Genomic DNA, 24137 nt, shown 5'->3' with positions numbered 1-24137 from the left:
TGCTATTTGAAATATCACAGTAAGAAACAAACAGTATTCGGAAAGAAAAATGTTACTCAATATGACTTTTTCATATTTCTGTGGTTAAATTGATTGCAAACATGATAACAAATCGTGATAAAGCGTTATTTATGTGGTATGAACCAAGTGAGTAACTGCTGATATTAACTATGTTCAGATCACACTGTGTGCAAATCCAACCACACAAAACACTTTCAGCCCAACCACTTTTCCACCTTCACCGATAAGTAGAGCTCATTATTTCCTGCATTGAGCCCCAGACTCATTTTCCACCATGCATTTGCAGAAAGGGACTTTTCTTGCATCGCTCTGCACTTATGAACATGGGGCATCTTCTTGAGAAGATGCATCCTGAAGTTGCATATGCAAAACAGGTTATCTGGGGGTCCTAATGAGGGTCCTTCATGAATGTCAAGACATTTTCAATGCTTTCGATGGAAAAAGAAAGAAAAAATATGACAAACTCAATACGACTTAATTTCATAGGTAACCTTTGTCAGCAGTTTAGACTAGATTAACAGAATTGGGGAAGGGTACAACAGGAAGCACTACCTCTGCAGACCACATCACGGTTTTCCCCCGTGCATGTGATGTCACTTGAACCTATAGGTTTGTATAGTGGAAAGTACAATCTCACCCCTATATAAAGCGGATAACATCAGTGAGATTATCATCTTCGAGACGATCAGCATTGATAAAGAAACCAGCAAATCAAGATCTGCTCCTCGACCGAACACAGACTTAAACATGAGGCCGCACTGCATCTTCATCGCCTGTCTTGTGCTCTTCGCCTTCTGCTCACTGGCTCGCAGTCATTGTGAGTCTTTTTCTAGAATTATCTCATTTTTTGATTGACTAGAAAAACAATATTCAACATTTTTTAATGCAATATCAATTTAATGTGTTTTTTTTTCATCTGTATTTCTTCCTGCAGTCAGCCAAGGTCCCGATAAGTGCTGCTTTTCTTTTTCCAATGTAAGAATCCCAGTAAAGCAGGTTGTGAGTTATCATACCACACATCTTGAGTGCCGCTGTACTGGTGTCATGTAAGTATTTTTTAGTAATGTCTGAATTGAATTAAAATGAATAGCTATTGTTGAAATATTTAACCATCTTCTCTTTGAAAATGCAGTTTCATCACAAAAGATCAAAGGGAGATCTGTGCCGACCCGTTGGTGTCATGGGTTCTGAGACTGAAGAAAATGGTGGATGATCGCACATTACGTAACATAGTGTCCGAGATCAGCTCTGGGGAAAGTGCCTGAGATGTGAACGCTCTTCTCTTTTCAAAATATTGCTTTGAACAGTTTCTAAACTGTTTGTATGTATAACAAAAAAACAAAAAAACTTGTGTATGCACCTTAACAATACTTTTAATCAGTTATGAAGATTGTGATATATATTCAAAACATTTAAGCTAACTATTTGATCTGAATCTGTTTGAATTGTGACATTACTCTACACAAATAAAGAATATTGAGAAACACTGAATTTTGGTCATTTTTTGGAAAGAAAAAAAATATTTTTTAAATATTTTACTGACAAAAATATTAAATTAAACTACAGTTTAATAATATTAATAAGCATACCAGCAATGTGAATATTGATAATAATGTGTAATAGTCTGTATTGTAATATTTACTGTACTGTACTGTACTGTAAAATAATGTTAAAATGCACTTGATCTAATCCTTAAAAATTACTTGGATTCATTCATATTGAATAATAGAGCAAAAATAAATTTTGGTATAATTACTTGGGCTTATTTACTTAACTAGTTTTATTGTACAGATCCAATAAATAACTATTGAGAAGAGAGTAATTCATAAAAACAGCACTATAAAAAGGTGGTATGGATGCATTATGAATATTTTTGTGTTATTTAAATGATGCACATGTTTTTTTACCTGAATCACGCATAGGCTAATTTATATAACACCAAAATATCATTCAAAATTAGACTTAAATTGATCTGTACCACCTTTTTTATGTTGCTGTTTTCATTTGAAAAAAAATTATATATATATATATATATATATATATATATATAACAAGGGTATTTTAAAACTTTATGCAGTATATATTACAATATTTGAATTATCTTTTAAAATTACATTTTTTTTGATGATCTGTGAGTGATGTGAGGGTGGTTTAGTTTCCTTTACCTTCGATTTAACTACTGTTGTAAGGAACTATCCCACTGTCAGAATTTGACAAAATCATGTTACCATATACAATTACACTGTCTTTGCAGGCAAATCTTGCCAAGGGCCCTAAAATTACTTGATACATGCCTTAATATTAATGTGCTTCTCTCTGCTATGGAAATGTCAATGATAGAATTAATTCTTGAATAACATTTTTGTAATATTCTCTTTTGACACATTTTAATTGTGTTCTATTACCTTTAAACAGATTAAACATGAAAGAGCTGAAGCAATTTACTCGCATGCATTGTAGTTTACTAAAAATACATCTGTCCACTGCATTGGACACCATGCAATAATTGTTGTTGTTATTATTATTATTATTAATTGTAAGAGTTACTGCAAACCTTTTGTCAACATAAACCACTATACGTTGTGGAAACATATCAATGAGGAGAAATTTCAATTAATATTATATTACATTATAATACATATGTATTTAAATTATAGACACAAATACACACGTGTTTTGTGTGTGGACATGCATGTGTGTGTCTGAGAGTGTGTGATATGGATAGTTACTACTTCATGTAAACTAAATAACATAAAGCAAGAAATTTGGACTAAACAAACACAAGTTCCCGTTTAAAGCTAAGTTTCCCTCTGACTCTTTTGATCCACTGATCATCATTTCATGAGCAACCTGTTGTCAGCATTCGTGTGGTTGGGTGTTACCACGTGTGAAACTGTGGCTGTTTGACTTTTTTCCCCATCTTATATTCGGGCTTTTGACATTGTTGCCCAAACATAAACTACTTTATCTGTCCTTACTTTCATTCATTCATTAATTCATTATCAATACTGTTACTGTCCTTTATATCAGTAGGCTATGTAATATTAATATATTATATAAACTGTCATTTTTGGAATTTAAATCTTATTCCATAATAATCACTTGCTCGTCACAATTATTCTTTAATTCTACTTTTGCCTGATATCCAAAATCTTTTTTTACTTTCCTGTTTTATTGTTTTATTTTGTAATTATTTTTATGCTGTTCTTTGCCAGTTTGAACAAAAACATTTTCTTTTCATTTTTTGCAAACTCTTAATCTATCTTCTTCATTGCACTTCATTATATCATTTATTTAGTTGCAATTTTATCTTCTTTTCTATTAATGTGCAACCTCAAATGTACTAGATCATCATTTTTGCTTTTCTTGTTTGATGCTGATGCATTTTTTTTAATTCTCCTGTTTTATTGTTTTATTTTGTATTTATCTTTATGCTGTTGTAACGGGTCAGCTCAGAGGGGAAATATTAATAATTAATAATAACTGGTTATGTTTACTTATGACTATTTTGGTCAGTTAATGGTATTAACTTGATGTAGCTAACTTAATATTACAATCAATTAACCAGTTTGTCCAACAGACTCTTTTCATTATTCATTTATTCTAAGAAAAGGGGTATCTTCCATGGCTACAGAAAATAATTATTTCTTAGCATGTACAGCGCTTTGAGCATGTAACAAGATCAAAATAGTAAAAGAGACGTTGTCTGCAAGCAGTGAATCAGAACCAAATACATATTGTGCACAAGTTTTATTAACTAAATCACGAACATAACTAAACTAAACAAACATACATACATAAATACATGTATAGGTAAAAGGGTGAGTGATAGCATGGAACTGGAAACCGGAAAGGGAACTATGAAAAGAACCATCAATATTATCATTTTCAAAGCACCTTCTTAAATTGATACTTGCATGGCTTTGCAGTGGACACAATTCTTGAAGTTGCTGGAAATTGAAGTCATTGACGGTTCCGTGAGTGTCAAATGTTGAAGTTGCAATCGTTTTCTTCTCCGTTGGATGAAGAAGATGATGAACTTGCATGGGTAGTTCGACTCTGTTCTGGTTGGAGGTTTTCTCTCTCTCCATGAGCACATGCGTGTGACCTGCCGGGCCTGGGCCGGAGAGGCCATGCAGGCAACCAAGGAGTGAGGAAGTCGGCGTAGTTGGTTGCCCATTCAGTGATGGTAAAGTGGTAGTTTTCTTCTGAGTTGAAATGAAGAAAATACAGTCTGACTCTGTTAGGAGAGTGAAGGCATAGCAGGCTCTGGTCACAGCGTGGGGGGGTCACCCCAGACATCAACCAGCAGTCGAGAAGCAGGAGCAAGAGAGAACTGATCTTGTGATCAGTGATTTTTAACATGAAGATGTCACACCCTCTGGGGGTCTGTGAGCCAATAAGAAGTGTTTCTTTTGGAGGGAAAATTTTACGACCCTTTGTGTTAGAGCAGGACATTTGCATCTGTAATTTCATTGGGTGTTTAATAAAAAGAATCTTCAAGATTCTTATAATAACCATGCGTCAAAGTTAGCCAAATGCAATGTAAATTAACAAATGGGGAACAAAGATTGGAGTTTATAGAAACCAAACATGCCTCACATATGATTCTGGTTAACCATAGTATGCAAAGTCTGAAACATTAACCCATTAGAGTTTACAAGAAAACAGAAGGAAAATCATGAGATGTGAAAATTAGATACATGTTTATACATTTCTCAAGTGGTTATATATATATATATATATATTTATAAGGGCTGGACAATAATTCAATATCAATATATATCGCGATATTTTTTTTTCGATAACGGTGATATAATTTTTAAACACATTTTCGATATTTCGTCAGAAAGAGCAGAACACAATTGGCTACTTTCGTGATGACGTACACCACAGACACGCGGACGCAGCCAGTGCTCAGCACTAGTAGGCTGATCTCCAACGCGGCTACAGAATGAGCGCCCCTGACCGCAATACAAATGTGACTTAACAAGCTTCCACAAGTGAGGAGAAAGCAGATGAAATAGTTGATAAGAGAGGAAAGACTAATTCAGTGGTATAAATTCAGTGGTGTTTCGGCTGAGATCTCAAAACTTCAGGTTTCAGCGCGCTGCAAAATGAGACGGAGAGTGGTGCCGACTAGCAGCGCGAACAAATCAAATCTGTTCCACCCGATAGAAGCAGCACAAACAACACTTTAACCGGCACCACCAAACAAGACTTTTTTGCGTTAATTTGGCGCATGTGGGTGGGGATGCTGAGTGACCTCAGAATGACCAATACATATGATTTTAATATAGAAACCGAAACTTCACGCAGTGATTGACAGGGCAGGAGGGGGCGGGACGTGATTGGCTCGGAATGTATTTTCAATTTGCACATTGAATTTTGCTACATTCATTGCGGGACGTTTAATGAAAATGCAATCGCAAGTGTCTAACTGTGAGTGTAATGCAATTAAGAAAAATAACATTTAAATGATTATTTTGCTATAGTTTTTGCTTGAAAATGTTAAACATATCTAATCATATCTGTAATACATTTTAATTTTCCAACTTATAAAGCATTAAAATATGTATTTAATTTACATATTAAAACTAGTGTATGAAATGGCAAATGTAAATTAGATTATTGAATTTTAATTTTGCACCAAACGTTGCACAAATGTAATGGCAAATGTAAATTTAAAAACAGAAATGCATTGGCATTTTACATATTGCATTGTCATTTTGCATATTACATTTCAAATTGAATATTGCTACCCAAATGCTTTCATAGTCTTGCAGCAGGTATTGAGAAGAGAATGTTATTGTTATGATGGGTTATTTCATTGGTTCATGTAGTTTGTTATGGTGCAGTACCAAAAGACTCCAGCAGGTTTCATAGACTTGGCCAATTCATTTTTCAAAATATTGTAGATACAGACATCTGTTGTGGGCGTTCTTGGCAGTTTTTCTGAGGCTTTTATATTCTTCATATCGATATCGGAATTATATCGTATCGACCGAAATTAAGAAATATATCGTGATATAAAATTTGGCCATATCGTCCAGCCCTAATATATACAGTATATATACTGTATATATATATATATATATATATATATATATATATATATATATATATATATATATATATATATATTAACAGGGCTTAAATCTCCTTCTCAGTAAGATTTAAGTAAGAGTCACATCTCTCAGGAATTCCGGGGTTGTAAAATTCTAATCAGTGTAACCAGACACTGAGTTCTGCCAGTGGTGTTAGTATGGAAGTAAAATAATGCCAAATGTTTTTGAAACAAAAAGCCTGTTGAATTGTACTACTTGGAAAAAATATGCATTGCATTAACCCTGCTTGTATTTTAATGCATTGTATTTGCAGGGTTTGCATTTTTATGGTCTGAAATTTAGCATGGTTGAATATTTAAGCTGTGAATATTTTAATTCAAAACATTTCAAACACATTTTCATTAGTAAAATTTCAATAATCCATATTCACCTTTCATATTTCACTTCCAAAATATTCAAACTGATTAAAAAAACAACCTATAATATTCAACAGGCGGTTTTCTGTCCATTTTATTTCGCTTTGCAAATTCACTTCCACAAATTCAGTGGTTCAAATTCGACAGTAAATTCAACGTTGACATCCAGGAACTGCAGGAAAAGCAGTAGATTACCGAGCATAATCTCCATCTGCTGTTAGTCGACCTCACCAGCAGGGGGTGCAAGCGCGTGTTGTTGACGAACACCAGAGCAACAGTTAGTGCAAACCATTCATTCATAAAAACTCATTTACAACAATTGAGCATGCATTAAGTTTTTTGTGATGATTATCTGGGTCAGTGTATATGCAGAAAAGATGATAAAGGCACAAAAGCTGTTTTTATGTTTCATTCATTAACTTCATTGTTACTTTCCCTGTGTAGCCTTACATGTTATCAACTTTTTCTACCATGAACGGGATTATAATCGGTTTCCCTCAATACCTCATCATACTCAAGGATTCCCCTTCCATCAGGACAAAACGCTTAACGTAGCTTAATGGACTAATACAGTGATATAAAAGACCAAACTCGCATCTTATTGGGGAAGTATGCCTACATACATGTTAATATTCCTACATACATGATTAATCTGGGAAGGGTCATATCACTTTCATATTGTTGTCCTATATTGTTAATTTAACTGTAACTTAAGTCGCTTTGGGATAAAAGCGTCTGCTAAATAACTAAATGTAAAATTGGCGTGACATTCGGACATTTAGGGATCGTCTCTAAAGTAGCATTGGAAGTCATACAGGCCCAAATGTTTCTAACTTCAATAGCAAACTTCAGTTTATTTGAATAAATTGGGCATTATGCCTGACACCTACAGGAACACTTTACAGTTATCGTTATGACTGCAAGTCGTTCTCTTCAAATGCTATTGAAGTTAGAAACGTGTATACCAATGTCGTATGTAACTTTAGAGACAGTCACTAAATGTGCGAATGTCCAATGTCAAGCCAACTTATGCCAGTATCACTGAGAAACGCTCAGCTTTAAACTTTGCGCTTAAAGTTCATATTTTGAGTCCTTCTGCTTGCCTGCGAGTTTGGTCTTTTATATCACTGTATTAGTCACGTTAAGCGTTTTATATGTCCAGCAGGGGAATCCTGACGTATTGAGGGAAACCCTAGTAGCTATGCAGAGAGGCAACTAAACAACCAATAGATATGTCAAACTCAAATGTAACATGTGATCTGTATACATCCGCATCGGGGGAATAACATTATAATCTCGTTCACGGTAGAGATGCATGTAGGCTACACAGGAAAAGTAATCGTGAAGACACTGAATTTCACATAAAACATAATAATCACAGATACACTTACATTGTTGTAAATGAGTTTTTATGAATGAATGGCTTGCACTAACTGTTGCTCTGGTGTTCGTCAACAACACGCGCTTGCACCGCCTGCTGGTGAGGTCGACTAACAGCAGATGGAGATTATGCTCGGTAATCTACTGCTTTTCCTGCAGTTCCTGGATGTCAACGTTGAATTTACTGTCGAATTTGAACCACTGAATTTGTGGAAGCGAATTTGAAAGCGAAATAAAATGGACAGAAAACCGCCTGTTGAATATTATAGGCTGTATTTTTAATCAGTTTGAATATTTTGGAAGTGAAATATGAAAGGTGAATATGGATTATTGAAATTTTACTAATGAAAATGTGTTTGAAATGTTTTGAATTGAAATATTCACAGCTTAAATATTCAACCATGCTAAATTTCAGACCATAAAAATGCAAACCCTGAAAATACAATGCATTAAAATACAAGCAGGGTTAATGCAATGCATATTTTTTCAAGTAGTACAATTCAACAGGCTTTTTGTTTCAAAAACATTTGGCATTATTTTACTTCCATATGTTAGTTTCAGGGGAAGTTGGCCACATATCTTAGTTGGGAGAGTGAGGTTGTCGGACTATTCATTAAAGCCTATGTAGTTTTTCAAACTTCATAATATATTTCAAAGACCTTTGAGATGGTACATCGACTTACAATAGGTTGAATGACACGTCTGCCATAGCCTGATACTGTCTGTATCGCTTTTACTGGCACTAACTTCAGGTTTCGGGTAGTAACCTGAGCACAAAAAGAACTACAAAATTCGACTGCTTTACGGCATACGTCACTTCCCCCACATCCTCAAATTCAGCCCAACTAGCATTTTATTGCCGTATGTATGTTGTTGTCATGGCCGAAGCAGCAACTAACTGGGGGGCAATTTCGAAAACAAATTTTCGAATTTGTTGTATGCCTGACCATGTTACGGAATCTATCTGGTCCTCCATTTATCTTCATGATAGTCAAGTTTGTTAATTTATTTTTCTGGTGAAAGTGTCTTGCCTCAGGCTATAATGCAAATCGATTTTTCAAATTTGCAGATGAATCTATGGTAGCTTGATATTATAATATTGACGATATATGGCTATTATCTACCACACAAACATTGAATTGAATTAGCATATATCCATTATGTAAAACAGTAGCCAATAGACTACTATAATGACGCTGTCTTGTAAACGTGAGCTACGCGATCTTTTGACGTTGGAAAAAAAATAAAACCCATGAAATTATATTCATTTGACATGCTGAAATATATGCCAATGTACCTGGGATGAAGACATTTCACACGCAACGCTGGCAGTCTGCCAAAGACGTGAGAAGTCAAGACAGTATAGCCTTGTCAACAAATGCACGTGTATCCCCTGGTGTAACCATGACAGATTTTACGACCGTAGTAGAAGCCAATACTGTTTCCCAACTGTAGGGGGACCCTGAGAGCAAAAAACGCAAAAAACACATAAGTGCTGCTTTAAATATAATGAATAATTTGTGTGTGATTGGTCCAGACGCTACACTGTTCCTTGCCAGTTTGAACAAAAACATTTTCTTTTCATCTTTTGCAAACTCCTAATCTATCTTCTTCATTGCACTTCATTATTTCATTTATTTAGTTGCAATTGTATCTTCTTTTCTATTAATGTGCAACCTCATATTTATTAGATCATCATTTTTGCTTTTCTTGTTTGATGCTGATGCATTTTTTTCCTGTTTTATTGTTTTATTTTGTATTTATCTGTATGCTGTTCATTATTTCATTTATTTAGTTATTTAGTTACACATATGTGCAACCTCCAATGTACTAAATCATTGTGCTGTTCTTGTTTGATGCTGATGCATTGTTATTATTTTTTCATTTTCCATTCACAGAGAATGTTCGCTTCTTTTCCATCAGACAGACCAGTCTTCTGCCATGTCTGACCATGTTGTGGTGCTGCAGTGCTCATTCAGTTTCCTTCTCTCTTTCTCTTCTTCATTTGGAGCTCATACACACGGCCTGTCGGTCGGCCGGTCGCTCGTTATGACCACTAGAGGCCACCATTCTATCACAATTCTTATGTAGCACATTGATGTACAGTGCAGGTCAAAAGTTTGGGAAAAAACAGTGTTTTTAAGAAGTCTATTATTTTCACCTAGCTGAATTTATTCAATGTAAAGTACAATAAAAACAGTATTATATTGTGTTATATTGTAAGTATTAATACTATTTAAAATAACTGTTTTCTATTTGAATATATTTTAAAATGTATACCTAATTTATTCCTGTAATAGGCAAGCTCAATTTTCAGCATCATTACTCTTCAGTAACACATGATCCATCAGAAAGAACATTTTCTTATTATTATCAATGTTGAATACAGTTCCCTTTCGTGGGAACTCCTACGTCTCGTCGGAGGAGTTTCCAACGAATTGGGATCACGCTAGGGAGACCAATTGCCTTTGAGTGGACGAAAACGAGCCAACTAATATTGGCATGCAAGTATTCTATGCTTGCGTATTCCGCTATGCTTTCCCGGGCGGCCGCGGGTGTCAGGCTCGTGTGGAATCCTCCACCATGTCCCGAACCCTCGCGGCTCGACGATTGGTTTCTCGGAGCGCCTGTGCTGGTTCTCAGTGCCCCGTCCCGGTTCCTTTCTTTCCGGAAGTGCATGACGAGGTGACGAGATCGTGGACGGCCAGACACAAATCGACTCCCTCCTCCTCCCTCACCACTCTCGATGGCGGGGCAGTGAAGGCATACGTGGGCATCCCCCCAGTAGAACGGTCGGTAGCGATGCAGTTGTGTCCTAAGACCGCGTCCACCTGGCGGGTTAACCCCACGCTCCCCTCCTGCGCATGTAGGTTCTCTTCCAGTCTGACTGGAAGGATAAGGTGTGGAGAAGCTGCTTCTGCTCTGCATGCCATGGCGCTCCTCCAGGTCCACCAGGCCAAGGCACTCTCTGACATGCAGGAGGGTGGTACCGACCCAGGGGTGCTCCAAGAGCTGCGTGCGGTGACGGACCTCGCCCTCTGGGTGACAAAAGTCACCGCACATTCCCTGGTTCAGGCGATGTCCACTCTTATGGTCCAGGAGCGACATCTTTGGCTCACCCTGGCCGATATGCGCGAGTCGGACAAAAGTAGGTTCCTGAACTCCCCCATATCCCAGGGTGGCCTCTTCGGCGACGCGGAGGAGAGCTACGCCCAACAGTTCTCCGCCGACCAGAAGCAGTCTGAGGTCATCAAGAACATCGTGCCCCGGAGACAGCCTGCTGCTGTCCCATTCCCGTTGGCTGCTCCTCCAGCTGCTCGTCGCCGAGGGCACCCTCCTGCCGCTGCCTCCGCCCCTGCCCAGCCTAAGCAGCAGGAGAGCTGCCCAGCCCGCTCGGGAGTCGTCTAAACCCCCCAGGAAGAGGAGAGGGAAGCGACCTGAGACGGGCGACCCAGGGGACCTCTGTTCCTCTCCCTCCCCCGGAGGAGGGCCGGGTGGAGAATCTTTGTTTTCCTTTTCTTTCTGTTCTGCTGCTGACCATCCGAAGTTTCAATGAAAGAGCAGTTTCTACTTCCTCTGGGTCACTCACGCACGAGACTGGTAGCCAAGGTCGACGCTCAATTGCTTTGCCGCTCCCAGTCTCCCCCACCCAAGAGGGTCAGAATGACAGTGTGCGGCGCCATGTTGCCTCACCACTCTCATTCCCCTCACACCAGCGATCAGATGTCAGTGACGCCGCTACGGCCTCGTCACTCTCCTCTCCCGCTGGGCAAGGAGGTGCGGAAACCCTCAGGCCTCGCTCCTCCTTTCCCCTCCTTCCTTCGCCTCGGGACAGCCTGCAGCCGAACGCCTCCAGGCCTTCCCTGCTGCCTGCCCCCCGGTGGAAGCAGGTAGGTGTTGCCCCGCACACCCGGACCCCTCTCTCGGCCGCAGTAATACCTCCGGAGTCCGGTCCCTGCCTTCCACCTAGTTGCCCCTCCGCGGGTACGCCGCTGGTCCGTGGGGGCTCGCTGGTTCGGTCTCTCGAAGCCTGGCTAGCGCTTCCAAGACCGCCCCGCTGGCTCATTCGTACCATCCGCCTCAGCTATGCAATTCAGTTTGCCCGCCGGCCTCCCAAGTTCAGGGCCATCCCTGTCTTGAGGAAAGAGATCGACGTCCTGCTGGCGAAGGACGCGATCGGGCCGGTCCCTCCAGCCGAGATTACGTCTGGGTTCTACAGTCCTTACTTCATTGTACCCAAGAAAGGCGGTGGGTTACGGACGATCGTGGACCTGCGAGTTTTGAATCGGGCCCTACACAAGCTCCCGTTCAAAATGCTCACGCAGAAACGCATCTTTGAATGCATCCGTCCCCCAGAATTGGTTTGCAGCGATCGACCTGAAGGATGCGTACTTTCATGTCTTGATTCTTCCTCGTTACAGACCGTTTCTTCGGTTTGCGTTCGAGGGTCGAGCATATCAGTACAAGGTCCTACCCTTCAGCTTGGCCCTGTCCCCCAGTGTCTTCACGAAAGTCGTGGAGGCAGCCATTGTTCCCATGAGAGAATATGGCGTTCGCATTCTCAACTATCTCGACGACTGGCTCATAATAGCTCACTCGCGAGATCTGTTGTGCGAACACAGGGACTTGGTGCTCCAACACCTCAGCCGATTGGGGCTTCAGGTCAACTGGGACAAGAGTCTGCCACACGCAGAGGATCTCTTATCTCGATATGGAGTTGGACTCAGACGTTCAGACTGCGCGCCTCACCGAGGAGCGCGTCCAGTCAGTGCTCAACTGCCTCAAGTCTTTTCAAGACAAGTCTGCGGTCCCACTGAAACAGTTTCAGAAGCTCCTTGGGCATATCGCAGCCGCAGTAACGCTGCTCGGCCTGCTTCATATGAGACCGCTTCAGCACTGGCTTCACAATTGAGTCCCAAGATGGGCGTGGCAGAGCGGCACGTTCCGGGTCAACATTACCCCGCACTGTCGCCAAACCTTCAGTCCTTGGTCGGACCCTGCATTTCTACGGGCCGGAGTTCCCTTAGTCCAGGTGTCCAGGCATGCTGTGGTTTCCACAGATGCCTCTGCCAACGGGTGGGTGGCCACGTACAAGGGACATGCAGTTTATGGTTGTTGCGTACATCAACCGCCAATGTGGTCTATGCTCCCGTCGTATGTCGCGACTCGCCCGCCATCTCCTCCTATGGAGTCAGAGGCATCTGAGGTCGCTTCGGGCCATTCACATCCCTGGTGCGCTCAACCGTGTAGCCGATGAGCTTTCACGGCAGCCGCCTCTTCCGGGAGGATGGCAACTCCATCCCCAGGTGGTCCAGCTGATATGGGGAATCTTCGGAGACGCTCAGATAGATCTGTTTGCCTCTCCGGACACGACCCATTGCCGGCTGTTTTATTCCCTGACCGAAGGATCCCTCGGTACGGATGCACTGGCACACAGCTGGCCCCGGGGCCTTCGCAAATATACGTTTCCCCCAGTGAGCCTTCTCGCACAGACTTTGTGCAAGGTCAGGGAGGACGAGGAGCAGGTCCTGCTTGTTGCCACCCACAGGCTGTGGTAGACACCATCACTTCCGCTACAGACCCCTCTACGAGGCGCCTCTATGCGTTAAAGTGGAACCTATTCGTCGATTGGTGTTCTTCCCACCGGGAACACCCATTAACTTGCCCGATCAGAGTCGTGCTTTCCTTCCTGCAAGACGGGTTGGAGAGAAGGCTGTCTCCCTCCAGCCTCAAAGTGTATGTTGCCGCAATAGCCGCTCATCACGATGCAGTAGAAGGTAAGTCATTGGGAAAGCACAACCTGATCGTCAGATTCCTTAGGGGTGCCAGGAGTTTAAATCCGCCTCGTAATCCGCACCTCGTACCCTCTTGGGACTTAACTCTAGTCCTAAGAGCACTTCAGAGGCCCCCTTTTGAGCCATTGCAAACGGTCGAGTTAAGTATTCTGTCTATAAAGACACCTCTGCGGTTAGCTTTGGCCTCCTTTAAGAGGGTAGGGGATCTGCAGGCATTTTCGATCAACGGACCGTGCCTTGAGTTCGGAACGGGCCTTTCGCACGTTGTTCTGAGACCCCGGCTCGGATATGTGCCCAAGGTTCCTACCAATCCGTTTGAAGATCAGGTAGTGAACCTGCAAGTGCTGCCCCCTGAGGAGGCAGACCCAGCCCTCGCTTATCTCTGTCCTGTCCGCGCCCTGCGTTGTTATGTGGACAGAACGCAAAGCTTTAGGGCCTCAGATCAGCTCTTCGTCTGTTACAGAGGCCAGCAGAAGGGGTAGGCTGTCTCGAAGCAGAGGTTAGCCCACTGGCTAGTGGATGCTATCGTCCGGGCTTATGCTTCCCAGGACTTGCCTTGCCCACTTAGGTTGAGGGCACACTCTACAAGGAGTGTTGCCTCCTCCTGTAGAGCTGCGGGCTGGGCGACACCTAACAAGTTCGCTAGATTCTATAACCTCCGTGTTGAACCTGTTTCCTAAATTAGGTTATGTCGGCTTGCTACGCCATTCCCGCCTCACGGCCAAATATATGCGTCTTTTTACTCCGTTGGTTCCCCAACATACAGCTAACCTCGTGAGTTCCGCCATACCCCTTCAGCACCAGGTGAGGCAGATCGCCCAGCACCAGGTCTATTACCTCTCGTAGGAGTTGTTTGTCGGGTGGCCTACAGTGGTCCCTACGGCGACCCATTTCTTCCACGATCTAGCTACCCTCCAGGCTAGCATCGTGTCTTCCCCTCAACAGACCATTCTGTCGTCCTTTTTGAGTACGCTCCCCCCCTCGGGCTGGGACTACCTCAAGGACTGCCATGTGTTTCACTACCCCACGGGTTAGTACACATGTGTATTCCAGTGCCTCCCTTCGGGCGGGCAGGGGCTTCTGCAGCATTCCATCCTACAGGTTGGGTATGCTTTCCCAGCGTTATCCATATCCACTGAGAGGGTCTTGCAGAACAGCAGTGTGATTTTTACTAGCTAGCTCGACAAGACGACAAGAAACTGCTCCGGCGGGAAGCTAAGCTGGGCGCTGGAAGGGGCCAGCACCATGGCGTTTTATTAGGGATCCCAATTCGTTGGAAACTCCTCTGATGAGACGTAGGAGTTCCCAGGAAAGGGAACATCTCGGTTACGTATGGTAACCCTCGTTCCCTGAGTAGGGAACGGAGACGTCTCGTCCCGTCGCCATGCTGCTGTACCCTTAACTACTTTATTGATCTTTATTGATAACCCGCGGGACAATTCTTGTGTCACAGTTGATGTGCACATCAAGACATTTAAAGGAATATAAATAATAATAGAAGTTGGTAAATAAACAAATATATACATGTAAAAAGTATAAATATAGGCTATACAATATGAAGAAGAATTATAAAGGACTGGATATGCAGCCTACAAGATTTATATTAATGTATTAACAGAATTGTGATGAACAGTTCTAGTAAATAAATAGAAGCAGAACTGCAGCAAACTATATTGCACACTGAATGTTAAAACAGAGAATATTGCACAGAATGTGAAGTATTGCACTACAGGGTCCAGTTTAATAACAAAGGGTCCATGTGTCAGACACTTTACTATATTGAGGCCACGAGTTACTATCTTGAGTCTTTTTCAACATCTGTTGAGTCAACATAAATGTTTAACCTGATAATATTTTGTCCTTGAATTCGATCCATTATATTTATCATATAGAGCAAATGTTAACTTGTAAATGTTATTTTAATATTAAATTACAGTATAGCCTTTTAATGCTTTATGGGTCTTCGTTGGGACATTCTAGTTGTTTGGATTGTGAAAAGTGTAGTGAAAATGTTTCTTGAAATAGACAATAATTATTTTCTTTCTTTCTTTTTGCCAATTTAAAAAAAAACTTTGTGATTTGGAATTTGGCGATCAAGTGGTTATTTTTACAAAGTTCCCTTGTTTGATAGTATTCTTTAGTTTACTCTTCTCTAAATATAAACCTTTTGCATTTCACCTGATAATGCACACAGTATGTGTAAGTGTTCATAAATTTAAAGACATTTTGAACATTCACAGCATTGGGAAGGGCTACAACAGGAAGTACTCTGCAGACTACATCGTGGTTCCCTATCAGTCGCTCACGTTTGACGTAACGTCAACGTCTATCATCTTCGAGTGTCTACAGAATGAGCCAATGAACGTTGGTGTGCGTGAATCGCGTCACACGCCCTGCCCCGGCCCGCAGCGCAGGTATAAACCAAGGGGGTAATCCATCAGCCGGTGTGGTGAAGAGATGAGTCCCACTGAAGAGATGGGTCCCAGCTTAGAACCCAAGCAATCCGATTGGTTCAAAGCAAATTTTATGGGTAATCGTTTTAGTGCCTGGTTACAAATCAGACAAAATCACTTTTATTATAGAAGTCGTTTTGAACTACATTATAACGAGTCATTAATGTCTTTTAACTTATATAATTCATATATGGTATATAACTACAGCTATAGATTGTGAATTTGAAATTTCCGATCGTACTGTTTTTTAGTTAGCTTAGATAGTAGCATTGCATGCAGCAATCCGATGAGCGTGCTAACGTTAGCTGAGCTTTAGCCTGAGCTTATACTGCCTTACCGTATTCACAGCAATTCGTAATGCAATTATGATTATGTCATTATTTTTATCGTAATAATCAGCGCAATATGTTGTAAAAAATTTTGTTATTAAAAGAACAATGAAATAATGTTAATTTGAGTTTATTACTATTTTTCTTATTAACAGTTCATCCATTTAAATAAATCTCAGATGAGAACAGATTTAGATCAGGCATAATACTGGCATACTAATGGGGTCCTAAGTTGGGACCCATCTTTACAGTTGGATCTACTCACCACACCGGAAACTGAAGCCTCCCTGTGGGCCGCCATTGTAGCAGACCATCACCTGCTGTTAGCATTCCATTGACTCCCATTGATTTTGGCGTCACTTTGACAGCGAATAACTTTACATCTGAGGCGTCCAAAGACTTCATTTGTCCATTATTTATTTCTAAAGAAACGCGACAATGTATAAAAGGCTCTATTACTTTATATCTTACGTTATGGCCCACTAGAAGCCGTTTTTGTAAAAATAGGCTAACGATTGCGTCATAACAACGCGACTCTGTCGCACAGTAGAGAAAATTAACGTATAGACAGGAGAAGAAGCTCGCAGGCAATCTTTCACTGTCTATGAGGCAATCGGGGGGACATAGAGGCATAAAGTCAAGGGAGAAGCCCATAGATAGAGAATCCATAAAGCAATGGGACATAATATTTCAACAACGTTTTTGAGGAATTTGGTGATTCAGATTTGTCTTGGCACAGCTACTAGAAGATTTACAACTGTCAGACTGTCGTCAAGCTCAGTTTGAGCCTGCGCAGTCGCTCAGCCATCAGGAAGTCACTGCTTCTAATGGGCTTCAGTTTTCTCTGTTGAAATCAAGGGGGTCGCTGTGTCCATTTCTTTTACTGTCTATGGTATAAACAGGAAGCGGGCGCACGCAGGTTTTTTACAGGACACATTATGACTGATAAGACTCTTTACGACCCCAAAAAGGAATTTGCAGAGGGCTGTGACGCTCACTTCATCCTTGCTGACAGGGGAGAAATAAACCCTTATATATATATATATATATATATATATATATATATATAGCCTACCCGCGCTTACGTTGCAGGGCGCGTGACACGATTCACGCACGCCAACATTCATTTGCTCGTTCTGTAGACACTCGAAGACGATAGGGCTCCCTGAAGTGATCCAAATTACACTCTCACGTCGACGTTACGTCTCCCATTCCCTCCTTCAGGGAACAAGTGTTACATATTAACCGAGACGTTTTCCTCTGCATGTGTCTTATGTTTGTATAGTGAGGTGATGATACACAAGACGATCAGCCACTGATACGGCAGCTACACATCAAAATCTGATCATCGACTGACCAAAGACCCAAATGTTAATTAGATTGTATTTTTCATTTATATCATTTGCAGTCTTCGGATTTCCCGATAAGTGCTGCTTTTCTTTTTCCAATGTAAGAATCCCAGTAAAGCAGGTTGTGAGTTATCATATCACACATCCTGAGTGTCACAGGAGTGGCATAATGTAAGTAACTTTTGTAATGTCCTAATTAAAATGAATCGCAATTGTGAATAATTTATGTGAAATTGTGAACAATCTTCTCTTTAAAAATTCAGTTTCATCACAAAAGCCCAAAAGAAGATCTGTACTGACCCGACTGAGAGATGGGTTCAGAGATTGAACATGTATGTTCACCCAATTGAAATATGGGCCAGACCTGAGATTGTAGTCGCCAGTTCTAAAGTGGACAGAGTAGAAAAGTAAATTGTTTTTTTATAAAATGCATTTTTTTCATACAAAAAAAACTGACTGACCAGAACTTGTGATCATATAAAACATTGTTAATTGCAAATATTGAAATAAGGCCTTTGAAATTACCCACAGCCAAATTAAAAATGACGTCTCTTTTCTATTTTGAAAGGAAAACAGAGTCAATCAGGACGTCAGAAACTGCACAACTCCAGCGACCAGAGGAAAAAACTCTAGTCCAACTCATAGAGTCAAATGACTGGTTAGATTTTGACACAACACAAGCAAATCCAAATGCGGAGTAAGCAAAAACCTAAATAAATGAACAAAATCACATTTTCCTGTCTCTTACAAACTATTAGTACCTTGTGAATGTTTTCAGTGGGGTCAGTAAATAATACGGCTTATGCCGTATTGACAGCATATTCAAGCCAAAATCCTTTTAGTTGAAAATGTTGGCTGGGCACCTCAGAATTATGCAATTGCCTTAGTGCTGGTGGTTAAAAGGATATATCTCTTTCCATCCTAAAGAATGGCATCAGAGTCAATCGGCACAAGAGGAAGAACAAGACTCCAGAGAGCCGATGAATCCGCTGTAGTCCGCCTCAAAGAGTAATAACAGCTTTGACATTTGTGACATTTGATAAGTATAAAGAAAGATGGGAGTACTTAGAGAACAAGGGGTTCCACATTGAATACAAAAATAAATCAATATCTTTATTATATACTATCAATGGGTTTTCTTTCCTCTGTTCCTTATAGGTCTGCTTACTTTTGCATGCAGCCAGAAGGAGCATAACTAGTGAACTTCATACAGTATCTACAGTATAATGAGACATAAAAGACCAATTACTTTAACCAGTTTCAGCAGGTAAAAGTTCCATGAATAAATATATAATAAATTATATTATGTAAATATATAATTATATGGTTTTTGCATGGCACCTGAATGCTATATGACATTACCTAATGTTACCAAAAGTATCGTAATATGCTTGGACTGTAGGGAATTTCTGAAACTGAAGCATGCGCCCTCTAGGACACTGAAGTATTGCTGAAATAAGGATTGAAAAGCTGCAGTAAGAAATTTCTGAGAAACATTGTTGATATTTGAAATCAAACCAAATAATCACACCCTTCCCTTCATTGCTCGTTTGAACACACAATGCAAGAGTGGATGTATCTTTATCATAGGTGAAGTGAAGGAAAATAATCCTTCACAAAAAATAAATCGTAGATTACGGAATGACAAAGAAGAACAAAAAATAAACACACTACACAAGAATGCAAGCAAGAGTTGGTTGTCACCAGCAGCACACCAGCCCAGACAAACAATAACACTCAAAACTGTCCTGTTACAATAGCAACCATTACAACTTCTGTGAAACACAGCAAAACCAATAACTCACATATGGAGCAGAAACAACACAACCTCAGTGACCGTTTTCAGGCCTTCCCACTTAGGTCTCTCGAACGCTGGAAGGCTTTTCTAATATTAACACGGGTCCTAAAGCTCTTGCCTGATCATAACCATTCTTTTTCCAGTGATATTGCTCTGACCTTTTCTCTTGTGCAATGTCTCTCAGCCATCTCTCTTTCTACAGTCTTTCTTCAACCGCTCTCTTGCTTGTTCTCTCTCCTCCCCCATCATGAGTAGACACGCCCCCTACTGCTGATTGGCTAGAAGTGTGTTGTGGTGCACGGTCTGATCCACTTTCAACAGTGTTTCTCAGAAATCCCATACTGCACCTTTAAATCATAGACTTCTATATTGCATTGCAGTTTATGGACCATATATGATTACTTATGAAGTATTTATTTTTTGTGTAAACACAATGTACTGTGCAGCACAATTTAAAATGCAATTTTAATGTACAGCAAAACGCACAATGGAATACACCTGTACAGTGCAATGCCACTAGCTTTTTAAAAATATAGAGTATAGGGAAGAACATGTTGTTAAAATAAATAAATATATGTATAATACACAAATGAAGAGGATAAAATGTCAAAATACATGCGTGTCTAATTCAGGCATGTTGGTTAGTTTATAAAAACGTCATTGAGAGGAAGAAACAGTTCTTTTTTCTTCCTCGATTTGTCTTGCATATATATTTCTGCAATGCTTTTTTTTTTGAGAAAAGATTTTCAGCCTTTGCAGGCTGTCTCAATGTGTCATATTCTATATATGTGTATCATTTAATAAAAGCTACAAACTATATCCAGCACTGTGCATCAAACAAAGCAAATATACTCCCCTAAACGGCTCTTTTGATTCAGTAATGATAGCTCATTCAGTTGCACACTGAGGCTGTCAGCAACATTTGTGAGCTTGATTGTTACTACTGTGTAAAACTGTGGGTGTCTGACATGTTAACCCTCCTCTTTTATTTCATCTTTTCTTCGGGCATGCTCAAGAAATAGTTTGATTTTTTTTTTCTCTTATTCTTCTACTTGACTTCTATTCAATCAGATTTTATTCTTCACTCTCTATAGCCACATGGAATAGAATAATTGTTTATATAATTTTAACAATTAATCATCATATTTGGTGTTCTTTGCCTTTGTTTTCTCTTAATGCTAGCTTGTTCTCTCATATCACTCTTAGTTTGTCTCTTTTCATTTCTGTGATTTTTCTTTGTTATATTTAATTTCTGCTCCTTTTTTTCTTTTTTGGTTTTCGTCAAGCCAGCTTGAACTTCATATTTCACACAAGGGTTCTGTGGGTTAGCATGGTCCTGTTTGCCCCTGCTGTTAGATGCTGTAACTGCACCATCTGGAAACAAAAAACACCTTTCTCTTTTGACAGCCTGTCAATTCAAAAATAGAAAAGTTTTTTTGTTTTGTTTTTTGCAAACAAACAAGCAAATTGAGTAATATATGGTCTTTTAAATAAATGATGTTTTTGTAATCCTTCAAAGTGAGTCATCCTCTAAATCTGCTCCTTTTGATTCTTAAATGTGTAGCTGAAGCTCTTGGATTTCTCTATTCCCTCCAGTCCTCTCAAAGAACTTCTTCCAGAGCTTCCAGACAGATCGTTTCTCTCATCACTATGCCATGCTCGGCTCATTCAGCTTGTCTTCAGGTCCCACAATCTCGCTGGAGCCGGTCAGTACCTTTCTGACCACTAGTGGCCTCCATTCTAATGCAATTCATTGATGTGAAAGGCAAAAAGACTCTATTGTCTTGATACCTCTTAATAATAATTATTATTATTATTATAATAATAATAATTATTTATTATATAATTAAAATAATAAATATATTATATTTATTTATTATATAATTAATTATTATTATTATTATTATTATTATTATTATTATATAAGGGATATAAGGAAAATTTTCAACCATTATTATATTATATTATACTATATTTTATTTAGTGCTGTCAATCGCTAAAAAAAACAACAACTAATTAATCAAATTTTTTCTGTAATTAATCGCGATTAAAAGCATTAGGGTTTTTAATATTTTTACGTTGTAAAAATTGCCCAGTTGCTATCCAAATTCATGTAGAAACAACTTAAAAACAGTATTTTTTAATATTTGTTGTAATGGCATCTTTTTATGACTGAAGGCCATCACTGATAATATTACTGCTACTAATGTCTCTATGAAATAAATTTTTTTTTTTAATGAATGACAGACATTCAACATTACAGTATAATTGAAAGCTATCAATTTCAACATGTATTAGGTTTTAAAAAAGGTTTATAATAAGAAGTTTATAATACATCTTTCAGGTAGGAAATATACAGAAATTAAATACATTTATCAGACACTTTACAGTCTTAACTGCATAAATTATAAATGAAATATAGATTATTCCTTATTAAAGCTACAATTTTCTCTGTAACCTTTGTTCTTTGATGAACATTAATGAAAAACATCACAGCAACAGGTTTATTAGGCTGCTGTCACTTTAAGATCTGCCTCTGCCGCACATGATGCAGATATGATGACGCGCTGTCACACGCATCTCATTTTCTCACAACTCTTTACGTTAAATTAAGACTTTGTTTAACTCATTTAAGACTGCTCTTATGAGAATACTGACAAAACTGGCATTTTGGCCATTATGTTATTGTTTGTTCAAGCGTGAAAGAGAACTCGATTCTGACCCGTTCTGTTTTGTCTCGTTGAGCTTGAATGGCTCAAAAGCATTTGCATTAATAAGAGTGTGATCACATAATGTAACTATAGCCAAAGCATGACAGAAAAAAACAGAAGCTGCGTTAATTGCATGAAACATTATTAATGCCTTAAACTGAACAAATTAAACGCATACGTTAACGTGCTAATTTTGATATCAGTAATTATATTATATCATATTATTTGTTGAGATTTTTTTCTTACAGAGCATCTGAAAGGAGACTTGTGCTTTTTTTATTTGTCTGTCACAGAGCAGCAAATTGAATATTTGATTCCAAAACAATCAGCAGCCAAGAGCTGAGTCGAGCCGAAGCTCAACTGAACGAGACCACTTTGATGTAGCAGATACGACATGAGACATGACAGGTGGTCACAAACACTGATGCCAGCCTGTGTCTTTTTTCTATTGCAGACAAATAGATTTGAAATGTGTTGTATTCAGACTTGACAGCCAAAATAAAAAAAATGACACTAAATAAATTCCTGGATTAATTGTCCATTTTATTCTTCATCCAGTAAATTCAGGACAAAATTGAAAAACAAGCATTAAGGGAATTATAAAAACAGACATTTTGACAAAATGACAGACTATCATATTCTAAATACATAAACAGTTGTTTGTTCCTTGGAGGACAAAAGCTATAGCTCCAATATATTTTGTACATGCATTTTCACTTCCCCCTTCCATTTTCCCAGAAGGGCCAGAGAAATTAGACATGAAGTAATCATTAATATTTAGCCCACAGCCACTCCTGTCCCATCCAGATGGAAGACTATAACACGTCCCATTATTACGGTGCATTTGATATTTCTTTGGTGTCCTGATTTTTAAAACCATGTGGAATACAAAATGCACTTCAACAAACAAGAATGGCTTTTTACCATTTCATGTTACACTTTTACAGCTGACGTCATAAAACAAAGATTTTATATTAACCCCATTCGCCTTGAATACCCTGTTGCTAGGTGACCTGACAATAAAATGACTGACTTTGGGATGGGGGAGGGGGGGTCCATCCTTATGAATATTTATAGCGAAATGTCCAACAACTAGTTCCTGTTTAAGCTTAAAAATTGATCTAAATTTCACTATATCATTGCACAAAAAGTGCAAGTGTGCTTAAAATGTTAAAAGCCTGAACTAAAGTAATTTCTCTGTTTTTTTCTTTATCCCAGGGTCAAGAAATAAAGCAGGAACACATATCCACAGTGCAGGCTATACATTACCTCATGCACCTAACAACCCTCAGACCTCTTTATGCTTTAGTGGTTGGGTTGTCATGACCACCCTGAAAAAAATATACGGGAAATAAAAGAGTCTTAACAGCATATTTTAAATAGCTTCCTTCAGGGTAAAAAATAAGGACAAATGTATCACAGCCCTAATTCCTGGGGTCTATGGAGTTACTTGGAGATGAATTCTAGAGAATATGATGATGTAATACACTCTTAGTTAGAATTAAAGGGAATCCAAATGAGATTTTTACCGTGATGTCATAGAAGAGCCAAACAACCTTTCAGTAAGTAAATAACCTTTTTGCATTTGAATAAACTAAAGAACCATTTCCCCCACTATAAAGCACATTCGAATGGAATTAAGGTTCCATGAATGTTAAAGGTTCTTCATGGAATCATCAATGTCTGAGAGAGAGAGCTGTTCTCAAATGGTTCCAATGGAAATGTGAATACTGCATGAAATTATATTTAAATTAATCAAAATATCTTCATTTTATCAATTATTGTTTGATAATTTTCTCACTTTTTTCAAGCCTAAA

General features: G+C 39.2%; 2 protein-coding genes across 2 annotated transcripts in view; both read left to right on the top strand.

Moving 5' to 3' along the window:
• The window catches only part of LOC143729596 (uncharacterized), a 700608-nt gene that overhangs the window by 17171 nt on the left and 659300 nt on the right, over positions 1–24137 (top strand). The window lies entirely within an intron of this gene.
• On the top strand, positions 640–1340 carry LOC143729600 (C-C motif chemokine 3-like). Its single transcript, XM_077220929.1, has 3 exons — positions 640–838; positions 956–1067; positions 1154–1340. Exons 1-3 carry the CDS (start codon positions 769–771, stop codon positions 1284–1286), a joined length of 315 nt encoding a protein of 104 aa, XP_077077044.1. The 5' UTR covers positions 640–768; the 3' UTR covers positions 1287–1340.

The sequence above is a fragment of the Siphateles boraxobius genome, unplaced genomic scaffold (genome assembly GCF_051911475.1).
Source record: "Siphateles boraxobius isolate OS27281-9 unplaced genomic scaffold, OSU_SipBor_1 8, whole genome shotgun sequence".
Classification (NCBI taxonomy): domain Eukaryota; kingdom Metazoa; phylum Chordata; class Actinopteri; order Cypriniformes; family Leuciscidae; genus Siphateles; species Siphateles boraxobius.
Note: the sequence above shows the minus strand (reverse complement) of the source record. Positions and strands in the feature narration are given on the sequence as shown.